The sequence below is a fragment of the Lontra canadensis genome, unplaced genomic scaffold, assembly GCF_010015895.1.
Source record: "Lontra canadensis isolate GAN:19392208 unplaced genomic scaffold, GSC_riverotter_1.0 scaffold5, whole genome shotgun sequence".
NCBI classification, from domain to species: Eukaryota; Metazoa; Chordata; class Mammalia; order Carnivora; family Mustelidae; genus Lontra; species Lontra canadensis.
The window spans coordinates 110,159-136,142 of record NW_022630999.1 but is presented as its reverse complement, the minus strand read 5'-3'; the positions used below and the strand labels follow the sequence as shown (position 1 = coordinate 136,142).

The window sequence follows — 25,984 nt, the reverse complement described above, 5'->3', positions numbered from 1 at the left end:
TTTGTACAAGTTTTAAAATATATTGGGGCGCCTGGGTGGCTCAGTGGGTTAAAGCCTCTGCCTTCACCTCAGGTCATGATCTCAGGGTCCTGGGATCAAGCACCACATCGGGCTCTCTGCTCAGCAGGGAGCCTGCTTCCTCCTCTCTCTCTGCCTGCCTCTCTGCCTACTTGTGATCTCTGTCAAATAAATAAATTTTAAAAAATATTTTTTTAAATAAATAAATATTATTTCAGGGGCTCCAGGTCATGGGATTGAACCCCACATTGGGCTTCCTGCTCAGTGTGGAGCCTGCTTCTCCCTCTCTCAACACTGCCTGCTTGTGTATATACTCACTCTCTCTGTCAAATGAATAAAATCTTTTAAATATATCTATATCTATAGATACAGATATAGATCTATATTTCAGAAAATAAGCATAATGTACGCTTTTTTTTTTTTTTCTTAAGTTTTTTTATTTATTTGACAGAGTACAAGCAGGGGGAGTGAGGGGGAGAATCAGGCTTCCTGCCGGGCAGGGAGCCCAGTGATGGGCTCAGTCCCAGCACCTGGGATCATGACCTGAGCCAAAGGCAGATGCTTAACCAACTGAACCACCCAGGCACCCCTGTACACATTTTATAATTCACTTTTTTCATTTATACGTCAATTTAAAAATTAAGCTAGGATTATTTTCTTTTTTGTGACAGCATAGTATTCTCTTATGGATGTGTAATTTTCTTTATAACTTGTCCTCCTTTGTTAGATACTTGGGTTGTTTCCAGTGTTTCTGTACCATGGTTATTACATTGACCATGCTTGAGGCTATATTATTGCATAAATTATGATTTTATGTTGGTAATAATAATATTTCCAAAAATAGAAATATTTGTTTGAAGGAAACCCATGCTTCTGCCTATACTGAGTACTCTAACTTCAATTATTTTCAGATATTTTGGTTTCAGGACCCTTTATACTCCATTATTACTGAAGATAATTATTGAAGATATAATTATTGAAGATAATAATTGAAGATAATAGTTGAAGAATAGTAATAAAGATAAACTCAGTTGAGTTTCAGGACCCTTTATACTCAGTAATTATTAAAGACTCCAAATAGTTTTTGTTTATGTGGGTTATAGCTGTCAAGATTTCACTGTATTAAAAATTAAAACTGAGAAATTTAATATTTATGAATTCATTTAAAAATGACATTTTAATTATATTTGTTACAATATAAATGTATTGGGTGCCTGGGTGGCTCAGTTGGTTAAGCGGCTGCCTTCGGCTCAGATCATGATCCTGGATCAAGTCCCACATCAGACTCCGTGCTCAGCGGAGAGTCTGCTTTTCTCCCTCTGCCCCTCCCCACCTCTTGTGCTCACCCACTCTCTCTCATTCTCTCTCAAATAAATAAAATCTTTAAAAATATGTATATAAACAAATTGACTAATTATATTACATTGCATATATTTAATAAATATAACTTGGTGAAAATTGATCGTTATATAACTATTTCTTCACCAGAATTGTGTGAATGATACTGTTTTACATTTTTGCAAATCCCTTTAAATGTCTTGCTTAAAAGAAGGCAGCATGATTCTCATGTGTGCTTCTGTGTTCATTTTGTTGCAATACCACATTCTGCCTCTGGATAACTCCACTATACATTCAAAAGAGAGTTAAGAATGGAAAAGGTGTATGATGTCTTAATAAGACATGGTTCCACTGACAGGGCCTCAGGGACCATCTGGAGTCTTTGGGCCACACTTTGAAAATTGCTGCTACAACATTAAAGTTCTCTGCCAGTGAGAGAGAGAAATACGAAATCCTTTTTTGGTTGGTTGGGTTTTGTTTTCAAAGTTGAAATTTGGGATAGGAAAGGTAAATCTTTTCAAATTTGTTTCAGTTCAGTTTGAATTATAATTATATTACTGGCAAATTTTCAAAAGCTTTTTTTGAATATAGTTGACACACAATACATTAGTTTTAGGTGTACAACATTCTGATTCAGTAAGTTTATACTTCATACGTGCCCACCACACATGTAGCTACCATCTGTCCCCAGACAACACTGTTAACAATATCACTGACTATATTCCTTATATTATGCCTCTGTGACTTACTCATTTCATAACTGGAAGCTTGGATCTTCCACTCCCCTTCACTCATTTTACCCATCCCCTCAGGCCTCTTCCCTGTAGCAAACATCAGTTCTCTATGTTTATATCAGTTCTCTATATTTTGCTTGTTTGTTTACTCATTTGTTTTTTAAGATTCCACATATGAGAGTAATCATATATTTGTCTTTCTCAGTCTGACTTATTTCACTTAGCATAATACTTTCTGGTCCATCCATGTTGTTGCAGATGGCATGATCTCATCCTTTTTTATGGCTGCATAATATTCCGGTGTGTGTCCATCCACATCTTCCTTATCTGTTTGTCCATCAGTGGACACTTAAGTTGCTTACATATTTTGGCTATTGTAAATAATGCTTCAGTAAACATAGATGTGCATGTATCTTCTTAAATTAGTGTTTTCAGTTTCTTCGGTTAGTTATACAGTAGTTGAGTTATTGGATCAGATATTTCTATTTTTAATATTTTCCACCTTGGCTGCACCAGTTTACATTCCCACCAGCAGTGTACAGGGGTTCCTTTTTCTCCACATCCTTGTCAACCACTTTTTATTTCACATATTGAATTTTATTACATGTTTGAACATTTACATTTCCTCTCTAGTAAATTGCCTGGGTTTTATTTATTTATTTACTTACTTAACTGTTATTTTGTACAGATACTATATTGTAGCTATTAACCTGTTATTAATGTGTTATCTTCAGATAGTTTTTACTGTTATGTATTGGTCTTTACTTTTTAATATGTTTAAATATATCAGTCTCATTTTTTGTGAATAATCTGCCTTTGTAATGCATTTGAAACTCTCTGTACTTAGATATGGAACTTTTCCTCTTTTGTTGATATATCAGATATTTATTAAGCACCTACGATGTGCTAGAAAATTGCATGTAGTGTGTTAGGCACTGAGTATGAATTGGTAAACAATGGATAAAAATCCCTGCCCTTATATAACAAACATTTGTGTTCAATAATAACAATAAACTATTCAAAACTGGATGAGTGTAGTTTTTCAGGGCCTTCAACCTGTTATTCACTTTCTCTCAAGGCCTAAATAACAGAGAATTATGTTTCTATACTACTTCTAAGTAAGATGACCCAAAAAAGCACTGCTTATTCCCAATCTGAGGAAATTGGTAGTTTCTAAAGAGCTACGTGAGAAGCATACTTGGGTTTGTTTTTGTTTTTTATTTTGGAGAAGTGTGCTTCTTTTACATTAAACAAATTTGTCTAGTAAAACCTTACTCCTATCAAAATTTGCGTTAGAGACATAATTTCTCTTTGTAGTTATCGGTACCCTAGTTTGAAGCTAAAAGTAAAGACAGAAGTGAGAGTGAGGTAGTAAAAAAGAAATTAGATTCTGAAAATGACCATTAAAGCAGAAATTATACAATAGCTGCCCACAGTCCAGGTTCAGCCCATGGAACTTTCATTTGATACACATAGTATTTTTAATTTGAGCCAACACTAAAGATTCTGAAAAACATTAAAATCCTGATGATCTTGGGATTGGAACCCTGTATTCCCTTATGGCAGTAATTAATTAGGGCTGAGTAGCAGCTGTTCTCTTTAGCCAGAACATGTACTTTCTCCTCCCCCCTTAAAATTTTTATTTAAGTGCTAGATAACAGACATGCTTTCTACTTGACCATAGTCCTCCCCAACCTTAATATGTCCCCACAAATGAGACAGAATGTGAGTTGCCATTCATCACTGTCTTGCACCGTTGTTTTTCCTCAGTAGACAAATTTGTGTATACCTGTATCATAAATGGGGAAATTAAAAATAGTCTTAAGAGAGTCTCTCTACATAGAAAATAGGAGGGAGCACATTTCTATAGAGACAGGAAGAAAATTCCTGAATGTGTGCTTCAGGTTTTTCATTCACACATGTTACTGGTCCAGCCACTATAGGTAGGCATTTAAGTTTACAATATCTTAAAGAAGGAGAGATTGAAGGAAGCTCTGAGGTTTCTAGTGTTTGTTCCTTTGGCTTTGACATCAGGCTATGAAATTTTGTGTTGCTTTTCTCTTTGTTTTCTCACCTCTTTTTACTCATACTTGCATCCATTTGTAGATGAAAGCAAATAAAGGATATTAGTTACACGTGGGAAAAAGGAAGGTGTTAGCTAAGCTGATCTGGGACAGTTTTTTTAATTGCATTTTTTGTCATTATTGATGTAAGTTCTTGGGTTGTATTTTTCTTGTAATAAGGTTTGTAATATCATTCTCTGTTTTCAGACGCTATGAAGAGGACATGTATTGGAGAAGAATGGAGGAAGAACAACACCATTGGGATGATCGCCGCCGAATGCCTGATGGAGGCTATCCTCATGGTCCCCCAGGCCCATTAGGCCTTCTGGGAGTCCGACCAGGCATGCCTCCTCAGCCACAGGGGCCTGCAGTAAGTGTACACATAATTTACTTAGGGGATAAAAGTGTTAAGATTGATTCAGCATTAGAAGATAACAGTTTGGGGAGACTAATTCTTAGATTTAATAGTCTCATAATGTCAGTGTAAGGTTTTCATCTGATTTAGAATTTTCCCTCCTTTTATTACAGCTTCTAACTCATGTCTTATAAAGGACTTCATAGAGTGTCCATGAAGTTTTCTTAATCTTAAAAGCTAAACAGGAGCAGAGCTTTTGTTCTGTCAAGTGTTCTTTAACATTAGAGATTTTCTTTCCTTTGTTTTTCTTGACATTTGCAAGAGCAACCACTTTGGAAGGCAGCTGCTTTGCCTTCAAAATTATTATCTTCCCATTACCTGTTGTTGAGAATCTTCTTTCCTTCTTCAAAACCTGACCATCTAAAACCTGCTACTGCTTCTGAATTGAGTGCAGGATAAGGGGTATGTAAATGGTTCAACTTGAGCATCACAGTTGATGTACTAGGAAAAGTATAGGAAAGATAATGCATCTTGAGGTTTGTGTTCTATAGAAGCTATATAAGAGAAGAGACACCAGCTTATGAAGAGCATTCCATAGAAGTTCCGACTACAAAACTAGAGAATTTTTTGTTGTTTTCCAGAGAGCATTTAGGAGAAACAGCAAAGTCCTCCTCTTTAATTTACTCTCTTTCTCATTTGTCTTTACATAGAACAAGCATTTGTAAGACCTGTTTTATCAAAGTCAAAAAAAATTTCACAATCAACAATCTTTAAAGTTGAATAAGAAGTATTTCCATAACCTTAGATACGGTGTTCAGGCAAAGCATGTGTACATACAGAGATAAGCAAATGCATACATATACAAGCATCCGACTCTTGATAGTATAACTTTCCAAAGTTTGCAGTTTTGTTTTTACTAAAGTAGAAAAGGGGAAGATAATTTTAAGTGGACATTTTGCATAGTTGACTTTTTTATTAAAAAGATATGACAAACATACATATAGTTGAAAAATATGTTTATTTTTGCCCAGGAAGCATTGCTTTTAAATTAAGTAACTTTTTTTCTCTAGCCCTTACGTCGTCCTGATTCATCTGATGACCGTTATGTAATGACAAAACACGCAACCATTTATCCAACTGAAGAAGAATTACAGGCAGTTCAGAAAATTGTTTCTATCACTGAACGTGCTTTAAAACTTGTTTCAGACAGTTTGTCTGAACATGAGAAGAGCAAGAGCAAAGAGGGAGATGATAAGAAAGAGGGAGGTAAAGACAGGTGTGTTTTCAGAGTTACTTTGCTTATTTTTTGTTTTTCTTTCCATGTACTTCTTACACTTGAAATAAAAAGTTACAGAGACTAAAAATTCTCTGGTATGAATGTACATGTCTTGCTTGGGTAGATATTTAATGTATTTAGCTGCTTTTTGCTAAAATAAATAACACAGTTCCTTAAAATCTCCAAACTTATGATTTTACTAATTTTATTTTAATTTATATAAAACTATTTTGAGTCTTTTTTCAAAGCCGCCTTCATAACTGCATTCAGCTGCTCTTCAGTTTTCCTTTGTTGTATCTGTCCCACATTCAGTCCTTGTTTTAGCAATTTGTTTCCTTAGTTCGTTGACCATAAAGCATGAAGAAACTTAAGCTTTGGAAACTTTTTTTAGGTAGGCTCCAGGCCCACTGTGGAGCCCAACACAAGGGTTAAACTCATTACCCTAAGATCAAGAGTCAGATACTTAACCAACTGAGCCACTCAGGCACACCTGGAAACATCTTTCATATCAAGTTTTACGTTGTGATTTTTCCTTTTACCATTTGCAAATATTTTTACATTACATTAAACATGACTCTTGGGGCACTTGGGTGCCTCAGACAGTTAAGCATTCAACTCTTGATCTTAGCTCAGGTCTCAATCTCAGGGTCATGAGATTTTAAAAAAAGGAACCATGACTCTTATTCTGATTTGTAAAATGAGACACAGAAATGTTAATATTCTTTGAAATTGTCCCCGTGAGATCTTAGTTCTTGATTTATTTATCTATATATTTTATCTAAATGAAGGCTGCTTCTTAAAAATATTAAATATTTTTAAACTATAGTTGATAGCATAAAATTATTTAATTTGCTATTATATATTTAGAGATTATCATGGCTGTGGCTGGGAAGACAAATGTCATAGTATAATTTGATTTCACCACAGAGCTTTAAAAGGAGTTTTGCGAGTGGGAGTATTGGCAAAAGGATTACTTCTCCGAGGAGATAGAAATGTCAACCTTGTTTTGCTGTGCTCTGAGAAACCTTCAAAGACATTATTAAGCCGTATTGCAGAAAACCTACCCAAACAGCTTGCTGTAAGTATTATGGAAATGTTCATTTTTACCCCTTGTCTGGTTCAGAAATTTTTGGCAGGACTAACTGTGCTTCAGCCTAAACCTAAGCCAGCCTTTAAATTTTTGGCTTGACTTTCCATTTTGAGATTTTTTTGTTTTTTGCCAGGATGGGGGTTTGGTGGTTGTTGTTGTTGTTGTTGTTGTTGTTGTTGTTGTTTTGCTTCGTTGTGCAAATTGGTAGGACTATTTTCTAGTTTGCCTTTTTAGGTTTTATAGTGCTTACATTTGACATGAAGCCATCGTGCTAATTTATTTAAAAATGTAAAATTGTAGCACATGTCCTCATCCTGGTTTTTTTTCCAAGATTTGAAGCATAAGAGAGAAGGCAGTTGTTGACAGAAAATGGTTTTTCTTTTTCTTTTTTTTGTTAAAAACAAAGCCCCTGTGTAGCAAGCTTGAATTTTTAAAATCTGTGAACCTCTCGCCTGTTTAGTTGAATACATGTTTTTAATAAAATACAGTAAGAAATAGTCTTTCCAATTTGAATTTCCCTGGTCTTACTGGGATTTTTCTTTTTCTGTCTTTATAATGATAGGAATTCTGTCTTTGTCCAGCAAATCATGGCAATGCACAATTAGTAGAATATCCCCCTTTTTGGTCTTACAAAAGCAAACTTTTTAAGTTTGAATTCTAAAAAATGTTACACATTAATCTCATAATCTCAGATTGGGATTTAAGGTAAATATTCCTTGGGGAGCCTGGGTGATAACAGTCAGACGTCCAGCTCTTGGTTTTGGCTTGGGTCTTGAGATCAAGGCCCACATTGGGCTCAGCCCTCAGCACAGAGTCTGTTCAAGACTCTCCCTCCCTCTCCTTCTGCCTCCCCCACCCCCAGCACACACACACCCACCCCAGCACACTCCCTCTCTCTCTCTCTCTAAATAAAATAAAATTTTTTTTAAAGATTTTATTTATTTTTATGATAGATGGAGATCACAAATAGGCAGAGAGGCAGGCAGAGAGAGAGAGAGGGAGAAGCAGGCTTCCCGCTGAGCAGAGAGCCCAATGTGGGGCTCAATCCCAGGACCCTGAGATCATGACCTGAGCTGAAGGCAGAGGCTTTAATCCACTGAGCTTACCCAGGTGCCCCTAAAATAATTTTTAAAGAAATATATTTCTTGAATAATTTAATGTATATAATTTATTTTAAAACCTTTTTGGTTTTAAAAATTAGTTTAATTAGGTATTCTAAATCCAAGGATTGACATTTCATTGGTAATGTGTATTCTACAGCAATGAGTCAGAATAAATAGTACCTGACCACAGCAGAGCAACTGGTAACAAAAGGGATAGTGAACCACAGTGTTGAACTTAAGCTCTGACAGCTAACATTTAATGTTGTTTGCTTTATGTTCCCATTGTTCCAGATATGAAGTTTCTCATTGTGGATGAGTCTTTTAAGTGCTAGGAACCAGAAGAATTGGCATTGTGTGTCTGCTTTTTATCCCTCTGTTGAGGCTGCTAGGGCAATGGGATATGAGGTGCAGAGTGCGGTTTGAGGGCCTCGAGAGAATTACATAATTTGCCAGACATACGTTGATCTTAATTGTGATGCTTGGGGGCACCTGGGTGGCTCAGTCATTAAGCATCTACCTTTGGCTCAGGTCATGATCCCAGTGACCATCAGGCTCCCTGCCCTGCTGGAAGCCTGCTTCTCCCCCTCCCACTCCCCTTGTCTGATGATCTCTCTCAGTGTCTCTCTCTGTCAAATAAATAGATAAAATCTGGAAGAAAAAAAAAAAAGATGCTTAATAAAACTACGAAGTAGGGAAATATATCCTATGGAAATAATCACGCAGTTAGACTAAAAGCAAAATACCCTTTCCAAATCAGACTGTACTTACTATACAAGGGAATGAAAAAAGAATTCTTCATCATCATTGTCATAGTTGACATTTATATAGTACTTAGTATGTTCCAGGCACTGGTTTTTTGTTTTGTTTTGTTTTTTGTTCTTTAAGATCTTATTTATTTATTTATTTATTTGAGGAAGAGCACACGAGCTGGGGGAGGGGAGGGGAGGTGCAGAGAGAGAATCTCAAGCGCATCCCTGCCGAGCACAAGCCCCAACATGGGGCTTAATCCCAAGACCCCCAGATCATGACCTGAGCCAAAGTGAAAGACTTAACTGGGCTGACTAGGTGCCCCAACCAGGCATTGTTTTAAGGGCTTTATATAGTTAATTCATTTAGTTCTACAAGTTAGGTAACAATTTCTGTCCCCATTTTATAGAAACAGGGTAGAGGAGTTAAATAATTTGCCCATATTCACAACACTGGTAAAGTAATAGCTGGAATTTGAACTTAAATATTGTACTATAAACACTCAATGTAATTTCTGTAAAGCATTCATTCATAGAAATTGGGGCTTATCTATATCAAATTACAGTGGAAACTGGGGCTTTTCTATATCTATAAAATTACAGTGAATCTTGGTTTTTCTGGATCTTAATCAAGACTTTTTGCTCTCCAATTATGATGTATAGATGTGTTGATTTCACAATGTACATACAGTGGGAATGGTTGAATTCAAGGATCTATTTAGTTTCATTCAAATTCTGCAGATGTAGAAGAACTTAACTACCCAGATGCAATTTGAAGGTACAGTAGTAAACACAGCAGTGTTTCTTTTATTCAGGAATTTATAATCTAAGAGGGACATATACAAATAACTCCTGATACAAATAATGGTAAATATTAGCTCAAGAAAGAATTGTAAAAGGAAAGTATAGTAAGAGATGAATGATATTCGCATTATTGTAAGGCTTCTTGGAGGAGGAGTATATTGTCTACTCCTTATAAAAGGATTGAGGTAGGGCCCTGGCTCATTCCATCAGTAGAGCACGCAACTCTTGATCTTAAGGTTTTAAGTTTGAGCCCCATGTTGGGTGTAAAGATGACTTAAAAAAAATTTTTTTTTAAATAAGTAAAAATGCTTGAGATGGTGAGAAAATGAAAGAGCCATAATGAAACTGCTTTGTCTGATAATGTAAAAGTTCAGCTAATTTTTTGTGCTCTTCATTACATAGGTTATAAGTCCTGAGAAGTATGATATAAAATGTGCTGTGTCTGAAGCGGCAATAATTTTGAATTCATGTGTGGAACCCAAAATGCAAGTCACTATCACCCTGACATCTCCAATTATTCGAGAAGAGAACATGAGGGAAGGAGGTTGGAAAGCCATTAAACGTTCTACTTTTCTATTAACTTTTTTTTCATTTACCTATTCTTTAAGATGGCATTAAGCCCTAGAAGGCAACATGCTGGCATTACATATGAATTTGATAGATTTGACTTAAGTAGCAACCAGTTTTGCTTAATAAGATCATTTCCCAGAAAGTAAATGCTCTTTTTAGTAATGTACTTCTATATAAAACACTCATGGTATTATTGACTTTCTTGATTTTTTTCTTTTCTTGCTAACCTCAGATTTCTGGAAAAAAAAAAAGTTCAAAATTATTCTTGCTGACATAGTGGACACATGAAAAAAATTAAATGTTGGTAGTAAAGGGCCACAAATTTAACTTCTGTTAAGAAGTTCTTGTTCTTGCCTTGTCTTATAAAAAAGACGAGAGTTTCAAATAAAATTGGTTATATACTTGTAATATGTTTTAAGAGGCATTGTTATATGTGTAATCATGGATTTGGCTTGTCCTGAGGTAAATATTTCTAGTTCTCTGAGGTTGCTCTTTGGTTTGGAGAGTTTTCATGAATGCAGAGCATCCTAATGCACATAGATTTGGGCATTTAAACCCAATATTATTATACTAGAGATACTGAAAAATAAGTGGTGTAGGCTTAGTAAGTTATAGTACAGTACAGGATTTTTAAACTTACTTTACAATTGTAGAATATGAAATCCTGCTGGTGCCAGCAATGTTGCTTTAGGGACTGTTCTGTAACATTTTCAAAGCTTCAAAAGCTTTTAAGCCAAAAAGCATGGTCAGTGTCTGCCTTATGTTGGTTCTGTTGTTTTATGGGTCAGATAAAATTTACTTTGTTTCCTTTCATGTTGTTTTTGTACATCTTAACTTGTTGAATATGAAGTTATATAGTCTACACTAATATTTCTTTGTGATACAGATAGAAAAGAATACTGTATATTAAATACTAAAATTGTTTAACATAGTATCAGTAGGCTCTTAGTTACTGTCCCTTTAAATTTGTTTTCTTACAGCAAAGCATTTTTTTTTAAAGGCACTGGGCTTTCCACAACCCAGAAAGAGAACACTTTATTTAAAATGTGGTCATTGGGAGGCATGTCTAATCTTGCATACTTCACATATATATCATATCAGGACTTGTATGTTGTATAAGCTTTGCATCTTAAAAATAATTGGGTTTTGTGTAAAGGATCTTTTATATGAACATGAGTTTCCATTCAAGGTCTGACTGTGGGTGTTGCTGGGGAAAATAACAGTTCCTGAGTCGATCTGGTCAATTCATATGCAACATATGACCCTTAGGATTTGAAAAATCTTCTAATATGATAAAAGTTGTTATACTTAGAATGAAATTACACTCATACAACCATTTAACTATTTCAGAGCACATCTTTTCCAATTACATTTAGCCTTAAATTTATGCAATATCAGGTTACTTTATTATGTTGCAAAAGTAAAGTTCATACCACATTTGTAGTAGAGTCTTTGATAACCTATTCCTTCTAAAGGAAACAAAATTATATTTTTGTCTGACCCAGAATTGAGTTAGAATTACTGTTCTGGATTTCATAAATACTCTGGTGAGAGAAATGATCAGTCCAAAATTAGAAGATTTTACTACAAGACACTGAGCTGAAAAGTTGGATGTGCAAAAAGTATAGAAACATTGATAGAATGTTCCTTGCTGCAGATAACTGCAGTAAACTATGTCTTTAGCTTCATTATGAAGATTGCTTCTTTCTTGCTGCAGAATAACGGTATGTATTCTCTCTCACTGCAGCTCCCAATGCTCTGTGTCTTAAAATCACTTAAAGCCTATAGCTTGCTTTGGGGAGTTAGTACAGGGGGTAAGGAAGGCTTTGCCGGAAGAACAATTATAAATCTTGAGACTTGCGCCTTGTGCAGTGTGGTAGCTCTTTAATGGTCCTGTTTAATACCAAAACTTATTTTTCAATTATTTTTTAAAAATTATTAAATTGCCCAAATAACTGTTAAACGCATGTCAGATCTATTTTATGGTACTGTGTTTGACAGTTAAACACTATTGACTTGAAGCTTGAAATGTTGGAAATGCTCTAACCCTTGCTACAGTGTCTTTTCTGCAGCAAGTCAAGTATGTGTGTGTTTTTTTCCACCTGTAGCTTATCAGGCCCGGTCCAAAGCCTTCTAGCAGAGGGGATTGATTCCTGTCAGGGGTTGCTGCCAAGACATCGGAAGGATTTTTGACCAAGGTTTTCAAAAGCTCAGTGTCACACCTGCCATTTGATTAAGGAGGGATTTTGGATGCAGAGTCTGGCATTTATTGTCCTTTGTGTGGCTGTTTTGTTTGTTTTGTCTTTGTCTATTCCAGAATTGAGCAGTGTTCACACTAGTTTTTAAATGGTTGTGGGTGGATTATATATTTTACATAACCATGTTAATTTAAATTAATATATTCCCATTAACTTTTAATCATAAAATAGTGTGGACACAGCATGTCTTCTAACTAGTGATTAACCCCTTAAAATTTATGAAATACATTTATGTAGGATAAGAATTTGCTCTTTTTTTTTTTTTTTTAATAAATTTGTTAACTGGGTATTAGGCAAGAAGTATAATTTTTTTGTTTTTAGTACAATATACCTAAGGGGTTAATCCACTTGAAATATAAAATGGGTGCAAAAATCCACACTCTAAATTTAACAGAAACTTTCTACTTAACAGCTCTTAATTTGTTTTTAAATTGCAATAGGTGTCTTGGCATCTTTGAAATTGTATCATTAATTAAAATTTTCAAAGTTAAAAATGTTTGTGTGCAAAAAAAATTTTCTTACATATTGAAGGAAATTATAACATTGTGAAAATAACATATAGAAATTCAGAAACTTTTTTAGAAAGAGATTGCACATTGTCACCTATTTGCATTTTAGCTTTAGCAAGTAATGTAAATAAGGGAGTAGAAAGAAGGTCCTTAAGCATTTTTTTAATCCTGCATTAAGAAGTGGTTTTTTATTTTTTTATTTCTTTTTTTTTTTTTTCCTTAGTTAGCTGTGCTTTTCTGTATCCCTTTCTTTCCTTATCTCAGAAGAACCCTATATCTTATGGTCAGTATGTTTCTGATTTTAGTAGTAGGTCTTGCAGGTTTTGAGATTGTCCACTATTTTTTAAAAATAACTAATATTTTGTCTTGATAGTTTCTTTTTAGTATCCACATTCTTTCTTCTTTCAGAATGCTACACAATGTTCTTTGATTATCTGAAAATCGCCCTTCTAACATGTCTTCTTGAAAAATCTGGATCATTTGATTATTTGAGGAGAACTAAGAATAGAAAGCCCATTGGATAGAGTTATCATTTTTAGAATATGCTTCTTTATGTATTATCTCCTCAAAATAAGGACAAGTGTCTTTTAAGATAACTGAATGCTCATACAAAATATATACAATTAAATAACTTGCCTAAAGTGCAATAATACTCTAAAAATCATCTTTAACTTCTTTTATCATATTATTTCTTTTGTCCCTCATACTCATTTGGTAACCTCAATGATTTATTAAATTATATTTTAAATACCCCATAATGTTGGTGCACTTTAGCCAGTAGACTGTGAAATTCAGTAGATTATTCACCTAGAATGTAATTATGCTGTGTTTAGAAAATACTTCTACTGTTAAAATAATTAAGAGCTATGAATTAGATTGACTTAGTTGTTATTTTTATACACACTTTACAGATACGTTTAGATGAACATAGCTGGCCTTCTATCATGAATGTAAAATTAACTTCTTGTCCTAGTTAGGTTCAGATTTTCTCAAGTTTTTTAGATGGCTCCTTTGTTTTAACACAATAATCGAATTTAAAATCAGTTGTTACAATTTTAGACCATACCTATTATTTATCATCAAAGAGTTCTTATGCATCTCTTCTTTTTCTATACTTATCCTATTTAACCATGCTAGTTCCTATTGCCCTTTTCCTCTATACCCATTATTTCTCTCCAGTTATTCTTTGGGATATTTTATGGAAACTTTCTTAAAGAGCATTTCATATTCCCTTAAGCTAAAATCTCCTTGTAGAAGAGAAACCATTGACCTCTTAGAAATGCATATTTTTGGCTCTTTGTTTTTTTTCCATAATTATTACTGTATTGATCATTCCATGTTTATTATTAGTTCTTTGCTATATGAGCCCCAGAATAACCTCTGACCATTTAGAATACTGAACAAACTTAATAGTTTATCATGAACTCTCATTCATTAAGGTGGATTTTTGTGTTCCCTCTTGTCTTGTCTTTGTGCTGGTGCGCTGTGTCCAGTAATCCTTCCTTTTGATTTTATTTTGGTGGGTAGGGTTATTTGCAGAAATCATTTATTACATTTCTTAAGAGTTTAAATGCTTGTGATTTTCACATTGGATTATATAAATTTGCTGAAAATAACTCTGGGTACATTAAAGTGCTGGTAAACTCGCAAATGGCTCATGTGACACTGATGCTACTTTAAGAAAGTGTCTTGCTCACCTGGTCAAACACCCATTCCTCACTGCATTTTGCCAATTCAATCCATTTTAGATGTAACCTCGGGTATGGTGAAAGACCCACCGGACGTCTTGGACAGGCAAAAATGCCTTGACGCTCTGGCTGCTCTACGCCACGCTAAGTGGTTCCAGGTTCGGAACATCATTTTACTTTTTTCTTGTAGCCTTATGAGAGAGTAGTTCAGTAAACATGTTTAACTGTGTTTAAACATTTCAAAAGATTGCCCAAGCAATACTATTTTAAATTAAATCTCAGAAAATATGTTAACATAGAAAGCTGGGTGTGAAGATCTGCATATTGCAGTTACTATTAATTTGACAATAACCTTAGGTTTGGGGGTGTTTTGTAGTTTGGGTTTTTTTTATTTTTATTTTTAGTGGCTATATTTAAAGTTTACTTGTTTAGGAACATCACATGTTTGTGTATATATATTATATTCCATAAGGCTGCAGATTAACTTTTGCTTTAAATAATGGAATATGTGTTTAAAGCTTTGTGTATAGTTTTAAGATTTTTTTCCCCCTCTTTCTCTAAGTTAATAAGTGTAGGGAGTGAAAGGTGAGGAAGCAGCTGTTTGGTTTAGTGACTTTGCAGTCATGCAAAGGCACAGAAGGGAAACCAAACAGATTTCCTTAACCTTTCAGTCCCTAGACAAACTTTTTAGCTCTTTACTTTTTCTTTTATTTCTAATGTAGGCAGAATTTTTTTTTAAGTTTACTGTTTTAAATGAACACAGGTCAAGGTTCACAGGGGATCAAGAAATATTATTCTTGTATAATCTGTTTACTTTGACCTAAAATACCAGCTTTTAAATACTAACCCTGGCATAAAATATTGCTGTAAATGGCAGCTCATTGAATCCAATTTTAAGTGTGGTTATTTTTGTTTTATTTTTATCTGAGCTTCCATTGAACAGTGGTATTTTAACTTTTTTTCATCAAGGGATTATTTTCAATATTTCTAAGATTAATTCACCTGGGTTTTTGTGTTGCTCTCAAGGCTAGAGCTAATGGTCTGCAGTCCTGTGTGATTATCATACGTATTCTCCGGGACCTCTGTCAGCGAGTTCCAACATGGTCTGATTTTCCAAGCTGGGTGAGTAGTATGTAACTTTATGGTATGAAAAATAAATATTTAGGAAACACTATCACAGTTTTTATAATCTCCTCTTACATTTGATTGTCAACTTTATTTTCATTTGCTAAATGTACTTTGTTTCCTCTTCTAGGGAGAAATCTTGAGGGTCATAGAGTGTCTAACTTTCTGAGATTTTATTATTTAAAGAATTGCACTTGATGTTTCTTTTTGTATTATCCTCTATTTTTTTTCTTTTGCTCTTATGATTATTTTTTAAGATAACAGCAATTGTTAATCGGCTTTTATTTACATAAAGGTACAAAGACTAAAAATTAAGCTATTAATCTCCCTATGCAGAGTTCTGTTAACAGGTTTTGTTTTGTTTTGGTTTTTTTTTTAGTAATGTAGGGGTGCCTGAGCCCCTCAGTCAGTTAAGTTTCTGACTTGGGCTCAGGTCATGATCTCAGGATACTGGGAAGAAGTGCTGCATTGGACTCCCCAATGAGCCAGAGAGTCTGCTTGTCCTTTTGTCCCTCCCCCTACTCGTGCATGTGCACGCTCTCTCCCTCTCTCAAATAAATAAAATCTTTTTTTAAAAAATATTTAAAAATTTAAAAATTCCAGAAATACAGGTTGTGAAATAAAATGTGAAGAAGAAAAAGAAATATGTGAAGTTAGGAAATTCAAATAATGCAGAAAGTCACCAAAAAGTGAGTCGTCTTATTATTTAATGGCAAATTATCTGTAACATTTGTTGTGATTACTTCCAGGAAAAAAAGTGCATGTATATACACCATATATGTTCTTATTTTTATATATGTACTATTATCCCTGTGAAGTTTGAGCCCTTTTGGTTCCTGAGTAGCAAGAATTCAGTTGGGGGGGTATTCAAAAATATAATTGAACCTATTGGTTTCAGAGTTGGGTTAGTGAGAAGTGAATAGCTAGGTAACTTGAATTCTTTAATTTTTTTCTAAACATGGGTGTTCATGCTATTTAATTATTTGCATTTTCTTAACAAAATGCATCTTGGAGCTCTTTGAGAAAGGCATAGTCAAATCCACCTTATTCTTTGCATTCACTACATGGTAATCCCTTTGTGTGAACATGCCATATTTTATTTAACTAGTATCCATTTGATGACATTTGGTTGTTTGCAGTGTTTTACCATTAAGTCTTCATTATACTGTTGTCAAGCTTTTGTATTATAATTCATGTAATAAATTACTAGGGCTAGAATTCCAAGGTCAAAGAACACGTGCCAGTTATTTTTGAGAAAGTTGGATCATTGAAAACATCCAGAAACTGGTGGATTGATCATTTCCTTCACACCCTCACTGACTCTGGGATATCATCATACTTCTTAACAATATAATAAATATAAAATGGTCTTGTTTTTTATTTACATTTTTTTATTGTGATTGCTGGCATTTAGAATTATTTTTCTCTTAGCCAGCAGTTCCTTTGTTACTCAACATTTTCTTACTTTATATTAAATCTTTTTATAAGAAATTAGTCCTTATCTGTAACAAAAATGATGTTTTCCAGCTTTTCAGCTATATTACCATTTTTGTTATATCAGAATTTTTAATTTTTGTAAATTTTAATCCGTTAATCTTTGACCTCTGTGTTTTATATTCTACTTGTAAAAATCCTCTTGTATTTTAGATTATAAATTAGTTCACACATGCTTTCTTCGAAAGCTTTTTTTCCCCATCAAATTGCATTTTTTACAAGTGCATATATTTATATTTTTTAATACATAACAAAAGCTTTGATAAGGACATATTCCAGCTTATAATAGGGGTTGTTTCCGAGGAGTAGGAGAACGGGATGATTATGATAGAGATCTGTAATGTTTAATTTTTACCAGGACAAAATGTATATACATTACTTGTATAATTAGGGGCACCTGGGTGGCTCAGTGGGTTAAAGCCTCTGCCTGCCTTCGGCTCAGGTCATGGTCCCAGGGTCCTGGGATCGAGCCCCACATCGGGCTCTTTGCTCAGCAGGGAGCCTGCTTCTCTTCCTCTCTCTCTGCCTGCCTCTCTGCCTACTTGTGATCTCTCTCAAATAAATAAATAAAATCTTAAAAAAAAAAACATTACTTGTATAATTAAAAATAATTTTAAATTTTAAAAAAATTTTTAAATCATAAATGGATTTAGCTAAATGTTTTTTTAGAGCAATTGCCAATTATTCCAGTACGACTTAATAATTTATTTAACAATAATACCTTCCAACCCCCAGTTTGAAATACAACCATTATTATAAACCTGTGGTTCTCAACCAGGGGTGGTTTTGTCCACCAGGAGACATTTGGCAATGTCTGGAGATATTTTGGGTTATCAAATCTGGTTATTGATAGCACCAAGGTTGAAAAACCCTGTCCTAAACCAAAGTTCCTTTTTTGTGGGCCCATTTCTGCAGTTGTCTGATTCCTTAGTCTGTTTTCTTCTGTAGTGCTGAACTCTTTAACGATTGAAGGTTCAGAGATTTAAATTTCTGATTGTCCTCATCATCACATTCTTCCCTCTCTGTTCTTTGCCCATTTTTAAACACCATCTTGCTCAGAAGAATTTTTTTGGCTTTTCTTACGTATTGGTTTTTCCAAAGGAACTTGACTAAAACTTTGTTCAGTTTCTCCGAAGTTCTTGTGATGTTTCCTTAAGTAGTACTGCGTTGAAATTAATAGATGTTGGGGGAATTATCATCACTTTTATACTGACTCTTCTTACCCTATACTCTAGATGTGACATCAAGTTTACTGAAGTTAATTTTACGTACCTGCTTAGATTTGAATGTGTTCTGTGCATGTTAAGTTTTGGTTTTGTTTGTACCTAGGTATTTTATCTTTTAGAGGCTTTTTCCCCCTTCACATCTATTTTCTGGTTATTGTTTGTGTATATAAAAACTGTTAACTTTGGATATTAATTTTGCAACCCCTATCACCTGACTGCATTCCTTTATTTGTAATAATTTTTTTCATATGATTTTCTTGGGTTTTTTAATCTTAGAATCATACCTAAATGATATTTTGTCATCTTTCTTTTTTCTAATTTAACTGATACTTCTAGAATAAATAGGAAATAAAAGAAAATACATGCATGCTATGTTCCTAATTATAAAGAAAATGCTTCTAAGGTGACTAGTGTACTAAGCGTGATGGTTAGCCTTTTATTAGAGATACTTCTTTATCAGGTTAGAATTATCAGTCCTTTCCTAGTTTGCTAAGTAATTCTGAATCAGGAATAGAGGGACACCTGACTGGCTCAGTCGTAGAGCATGTGACTCTTGATCTCAGGATCTTGAGTTCAAGCCTTAAATTGGGTGTGGAACTTACATTTTTTTAACAAAATTTTTTAAGGTTAAAAATGTCAGGAATGGAAATGAAACCTTATCAGATAATCTTTCAAGGTTTATTTACATGATTGTATAGTTTTTTTCCTTTCAACCTGTTCAGTATTGTTCATTATACAAATAGATTTCCTCATACTGAACTAATTTTGCATTCCCAGTGTGACTCTCATATATGAAAATGATATTAATGAACTATTAAGTTTACTGATAACCTGGTTAGGAATTTTCTTGGTGACGCAAAAGAAAATTTTATAGTTTTATTTTTGTCCTCTTTCAGATTTAGAATCACTGGTGCACTAGCTCTCTAAAAACAATTTGAAAGTTTTTATTCTTTATCCAAATTCTGGAACACTTTTAGAGGATCAAACTACTATCATTTGATGACATTATTTCCCAATCTATATTAATAAAGGGGGTAACATTTTCTCAGTTTTTTCTGTTGCAGTAGTCTAACTTTTATCTCTCCTATTTAATTTTGGCAACTTTTGTTATCCTAGGAAAGTTGACCAGTTCAGCTATTCACATTTTTATATGATAGAATTTTGTTCTTGGGGTCTTGGGGTTTTTGTTTTTTGCTTTTTTTGTTGTTTTTTTTCTTTTTAGGTTTTTGGGCAGAGGTAAGATTGATTTATTTATTTTAGAGAGAGACTGCATATGAGCCAGAGGAGGGGCAGAGGGAGAGAGAATTTCAAACAGACTCCTCCTGCCTTGCCACCCCAATGTGGAGCTTGATCCCAGAACCCTGAGATGACCTAGAGGCTTAACCAACTGAGTGGCCCAGGTTGCCCCTCAGGGTTTTTTTAAGTACTTGGAGCATCTTCATTATTATTTTGTTTGTTTTTAATTCTTAGCTTGGTTGATTAGACTAGCCAGCAGTAGTAGTTGCTATATAGGAGCAAAATGACAGATGGGTGTTTCATTATTTGTAATGTGGTCAGAATTCATTAAATTCTTAGTGGGTTTTTTTTTTTTTAAGATTTTATTTATTTGTTTGATAGAGACACAGCAAGAGAGGGAACACAAGCAGGGGAAGTGGGAGAGGGAGAAGCAGGCTTCCCGCTGAGCAGGGAGCCCAATGTGGGGCTTGATCCCAGGACCCTGGGACCATGACCTGAGCCGAAGGAAGACGCTTAACGACTGCGCCCCCCAGGCACCCCAGTTTTTTGTATATTTTAATATGAAAATCTGTTCAGTATTATCTCACTTCAAATTTTTTTAATGTACAAAAATATATGTGCTATAAGGGTGCCTGGGTGGCTCAGTGGGTTAAGCCTCTGCCTTCAGCTCAGGTCATGATCTCAGGGTCCAGGGATGGAGCCCCACATCGGGCTCTCTGCTCATCAGGGAACTTCAGTTCTCTACACCTGTGTGCCCTTGAGGCGGTTTCTGTTGTATTAAGTCCAAGATACGATATTTCCGAGACTGGACTCAAGCCATTCTTTCTAGGCTACTCTTGGAGTCTAGAGGTTCATCACTATAGATGGCCCTGCCCTACAACTTTATTTTTCCTCTTTATCAGAGGGAGATGTGAACTTCAGACACCCTTTGAGGCGGCAGAGCTTTATGAATTGAGTGGAGAAGGGAGAAAAAGGTGTAGAAGGAATTAGAAAAGCATAGGCCATGGCAGGGTAATGATAGGAGAGTCAAAGAGGGCAAATGAAGCTGGTGATTATTCTTTGAAATGATGTACGTAAAATAAAGTACACCGGTTTTTTGATTGTTTAAAACACACAAGAGGGGCGCCTGGGTGGCTCAGTAGGTTAAAGCCTCTGCCTTCGGCTCAGGTCGTGATCCCAGGATCCTGGGATCGAGCCCCACATCGGGCTCTCCGCTCAGCGGGGAGCCTGCTTCCTCCTCTCTCTCTCTGCCTGTCTCTCTGCCTACTTGTGATTTCTGTCTGTTAAATAAATAAATAAAATCTTTAAAAAAATAAAAATTAAAAAAAAATAAAACACAAGAATGTCAGTATTTTGCCATTTTAAAATGTTCCTAGTATTGCCGTCTTTAGGCAGTGGATTACTTTTCATATTATTTTTTCCTTTCCCCAGAGAATTAGCTCCTTGTATTTATCTGCCAGATCTACCATTTTCCTATTTAATCCTAATTTCATCTCTAATTTTCTGTTTTCCTTGTTTATTTTATTCTTTTACAAACTTCTTGAGTTGGATACTTGTTTCATTTGCTCTTTATTTTAATTCCAGTATAGTTAACATGCAGTGTAATATTAGTTTCAGGTGTATAATATAGTGATTTAACAGTTCCATACATCCCCCAGGGCTCATCAAGACAAGTACACTCTTGATTTTTTTTTGTAGGATTTATTTACTTATTTTGGTTTGTTTGTTTGTTTTTAAATATTTTATTTATTTGAGAGAGAGAGAGATGACAAGGAGGCAGAGCAGCACACATAGAGAGAGAGGGGAGGAAGCAGACTCCCCACTGAGCAGAGAGCCCGACGCGGGGTTCGGTCCCAGGGACCCCAAGATCATGACTTGACCCTAAAGGCAGAGGCTTAACCCACTGAGCTACCCAGGCACTCCTGTTTATTTATTTTGGAGAGAGCATGCACACGCACAGGGGTGAGGGGTGTTGAGAGAGAGAGAATCAGAAGTAGACTCCCTGCTGAGCACCGAGCCCAATGCAGGGCTATATCCCATGAACTGAGATCATGACCTGAGCTAAAATCCTGAGTCAGACACTTAACTGACTGAGCCACCCAGACGCCTCCTTGAGGGAAGATCCTAATTCTGTGTGATTGAAGGCAGGCTACTTTTTTTTTTTTTTTTAAGATTTTACTTATTTATTTGACAGAGAGAGAGAGAGATCACAAGCAGGCAGAGAGAGAGGAGGAAGCAGGCTCCCCGCTGAGCAGAAAGCCCAATGCGGGGCTCGATCCCAGGACCCTGGGATCATGACCTGAGCCGAAAGCAGAGGCTTTAACCCACTGAGCCATCCAGGCACCCCGAAGGCAGGCTACTTTTGTTTCTGTAAATAATTTCTAGTTTTTGTAGCATTGTAATCTGATAAATACATTCTATTTACAAATTTTGGAATTTAAAGTTTTGTTTTATACTCTAGTATGTACAGTTTTTATGATCTGTGGGCATCTTTTTCCCCCTATGGGCACCTTAAAGAGGTGTTCTCAAGGTGTAACACACAGCATACACCTCTTAGTTCAGCTTAATCATTTTGTTCATATCTTCTGTATTTTTTCCTTACTTATTTTTTGTCTACTTCATCCATCCATGGATTGATGAAAGTGAATTAAAATCTGTTTCTATTATGTTTCCATTTCAGTTCTATTTCCTGTAGTTTATGCTTTATTGTTTTGTTGCAGGGATAATTCTGGACATAAACAATACAGTTATGTCATCATTGTGAATTTGAACCTTTGCCATTATAAAGGGTCCCTTGTTTAACTCTTTCTGTCATGAGTTAATAAGTCTTGTCCATTGATTAACATTGAAACTCTAGCTTTCTTGTCATGAGTATTTGTCTGGTATGAGTATATTTATGTTTGTTTTCTTCTGTGCTTTACCTTAATTTTTATTCTTTCCTTTTTTTGTTCTTTTTGTTACGTGAATGTTTTTTCTTTGTGACAATTAGTTGTTGCTCTTCTAGTTTTATATGATGTTCTCATTCATCTGTTAACAGTTTTATATAGTATCTGTCAACTTTCACCCATAAAAGCTGAGACATTTTTCACTTATATCCCCCCCCAATCCTTCTTTGGGTTTCTTGTTATGTAATCTTTCATTTGTTCCATTAATATTTTTTAATGTATTTAATGCTTCTTGATTAACTTACCTTAAAATTTGTTAATTCCACTTGGAAAATAGACATTTACACACTTGGGCTTTTTAAATGTTAAAAAAGTGTAAAAATAACTGCATTTACCTTCTGTATTGATATTCTCTGATTGTTTAATGTTCTGTGTTTAAATGGTTCGGTGCAAACCACTAGGTCTTGTACTGGGGCTTTTCCCTTTTCATTTCTGATTGCATTTTATCATCAAATAGTTTTTATCAAAAGGTATTTAAGTTTTTAAAAATTCTGTCATGTTTGAGAAGCTCTGCCAATCGCCATTACTTTAATGAGAAATATATTGTTAGGTCAACAGTTTTTCCCCCTCCCCATTTTTAGTTTCACTTCACTACCTTCCAGCACTGGGTATTGGTAAGTCTATAAGTTCAGCCTAGTTTTTTTGGCCCTGATTTTTTTTTACAGGCTGTTGAAAGAATTCTTTCTTTATCTTTGCATATCATTAACTTTAGCCAAATTATGTCTTGGAATCTGTTTTTCAGTATCAGCATTTTATTGAAATCTTTGTCATTTTGTCCTGCAGATTTGCTTTTTCTTTCCGTTAGGGGAGAAAACCATCTTCCATTATGTCTGATTAATAGCATTCTCTATTGTAGGGGCCCCATTATCCTTATGTTGGATTGCTTTTGTCCTGCATATCTTTTATCTTTGTAATTGTTTTATTTTTAAAAAATTTATTAATTTATTTGAGAGAGAGCACCTGCACATGGTGGGGGAAAGGGAAAGAGAGTCTTAAGCAGTCTTCCCTGAGTGTGAGCCCAGCATTGGACTTTATCTAACCACCCTGAGAGCGCGACCTGAGCCAAAACCAGGAGTTGGCCACTTAACTGACTGTGTCACCGTGACGTCCCTATAATTGTTTTAAATCTTGTCTTCTTTACTCTTGTGTCTCCTGTGATTATCTCTTTGGTGGTAACTTGGTTTTCAGCTCTGTCCTAGTCTTCTTTGCTATTTATAATTCATTTATTCTCTAATAATGTTATTTTCTATTTCAGTGTGCTTTATTACTTCTGTAATCTTCCTTTTCATCTCAACTTTTAGTTTTTAATTTTACTGGTTTTTTGCTCATCAAGTTCTCTTATAACTCAGAATACTAGCAGATTGATTTTATTAGCTTAAACTAAGATCCTTCCGGAACAGGTTTTTTATTTTATTTTTTTAACAGACATTATTTTTTTAGAGCAGTTTTTGCATCTTCTACTCTCACACATGCACACCCTCCCCATCAGCATTTCTCCCTAGAGAGGTGCATTTGTTTTAAGCAATGAGCATAGATCATACATCATTATCATTCAAAGTCCATAGAGAATAGACTTTTCATCTCTATTTTTTGTGGTGTGTTCCACCCAAATACAGAGATATCATGCCTAGTTTGGTTTGGTTTTGTTTTTTTTCGTCTCATTAGTTTTCAGTTCCATTACAAAATCATCTTTTTGTGCTCCAAACAAGAATTGTCTTTGAACGTTTCCATGCCTTTTTAAATGGCTCTCCTTTTTCTTCCTCTGTGACCTCTGCTTTGAGGATTAAACAAAAGATGGATGGATTTGCTGCATGCAGCGTTGTTGCAGACATAGGTGGTGCTCTCTACTGCAGCTTGATTGAATGTGTTCTGCTACTCTGTGAGGTAGATTCCAGTGGCATACCTTCATGCTTTGGTTTTCAAACCCAGGGTGGGTACCTATAGCCTTCACCTATGCAGAATCTGTGCTCTCTCTCTCTCTTTTTTTCTCTCTTCCTTATTCACCATCCCTTTTTAGGAACAACTTCCATTTCCCGGAGCCAACAGAGTATTTTGAGTATGTGAAGCCACTTTGGAACACTTCTGTTGAAAGTTACAGCCATCCTCAATAATACCTTTTCCCTAGCACTTCCCTCTTTGGCAGATCTTAATCTTACTTACCTTTCTTATACCTTTCTTATATATTAGCCAAATATCTGTTTAGACATGATTAGATGTGGATAATTAGGATTCTTTTATTCTTCTCTTCCTCCCTTCTGCAAGAGTCCTTAGGATGGTGAATTCTATTTTCCTCTCTCTGATAAGGAAGGGGGGAGTAGAAGGGGATTTTACATTTAGAAAATTTATTTTTCTGAAGCTGCGTTCGGTATGACTTATTTATCTACTTCTCTTAGTTGGGCAGTTATTGGTGAATTTTTTTTAATTTTTTTCACTCAGCTGCCAACCCTTCCCTCATCTTCCCTCTAGATAACCGAGTTATGAGCTCCATGGAGAGAGTTACTCGGGGCACTCAGTTCCTTGGAAAGATTCTTTCACTGACCTTTTCCTCTGTTTTTGGTTGAAACTGTTACATTTTTGCTTGGGTGTGTTGTAACATATTTATTTTGTGTTTGGGCAAGAGATTCTGAAATTAGGCTTTATACTATCACCTTAAGCAGAAATAACTTTTGTTTTTTTTTTAAAGACTTTATTTATTTATTTATTTATTTGAGAAAGAGAGCGAGCAAAAGAACACAGGCAAGGTTGGTTTGGGGGACAGGGAGAGGCAGACTCCCCACTGAGCAGGGAGCCCGATGCAGGGCACCATCTCAGGACTTCCGGATCATGACCCGAGCCAAAGGCAGACACTTAACCAACTGAGCCACTCAAGTGCCCCAAAAGTAATTTCCTTGATTTTCATAAAAGAAATGTGAGATTCTTATGAACTTTATTATTTTCAGTTTTATTTAGCATTCAGTTTACTTTGAGTAAAAAAGTAACAGTACCACTGGGTATTTACCCTGAAGATATAGATGTAGTGAAAAGAAGGGCCATCTGTACCCCAGTGTTTATAGCAGCAATGGCCACGGTCGCCAAACTATGGAAAGAACCAAGATGCCCTTCAACGGACGAATGGATAAGGAAGATGTGGTCCATATACACTATGGAGTCTTATGCCTCCATCAGAAAGGATGAATACCCAACTTTTGTATCAACATGGTTGGGACTGGAAGAGATTATGCTGAGCGAATTAAGTCAAGCAGAGAGAGTCAAGTATCATATGGTTTCACTTATTTGTGGAGCATAACAAATAACATGGGAGGACATAGGGAGATGGAGAGGAGAAGGGAGTTGAGGGAAATTGGAAGGGGAGGTGAAGCATGAGAGACTATGGACTCTGAAAAACAATCTGAGGGTTTTGAAGAGG

At 35.2% G+C, this 25,984-nt stretch overlaps 1 protein-coding gene across 3 annotated transcripts in view; it reads left to right on the top strand.

The window, feature by feature from the left end:
* Positions 1 to 25,984, top strand: part of ZFR (zinc finger RNA binding protein) — an 86,113-nt gene that overhangs the window by 45,565 nt on the left and 14,564 nt on the right. For 2 of the 3 annotated variants that reach the window (XM_032851272.1, XM_032851271.1), the window contains 6 exons: positions 4,361 to 4,523; positions 5,579 to 5,784; positions 6,712 to 6,862; positions 9,930 to 10,071; positions 14,613 to 14,710; positions 15,579 to 15,674. In XM_032851272.1, coding sequence (XP_032707163.1) covers positions 4,361 to 4,523; positions 5,579 to 5,784; positions 6,712 to 6,862; positions 9,930 to 10,071; positions 14,613 to 14,710; positions 15,579 to 15,674 — 856 coding nt within the window. Of the gene's footprint in view, positions 1 to 4,360; positions 4,524 to 5,578; positions 5,785 to 6,711; positions 6,863 to 9,929; positions 10,072 to 14,612; positions 14,711 to 15,578; positions 15,676 to 25,984 lie in introns of those variants that run through there. The other variant, XM_032851273.1, reaches the window with a different exon arrangement.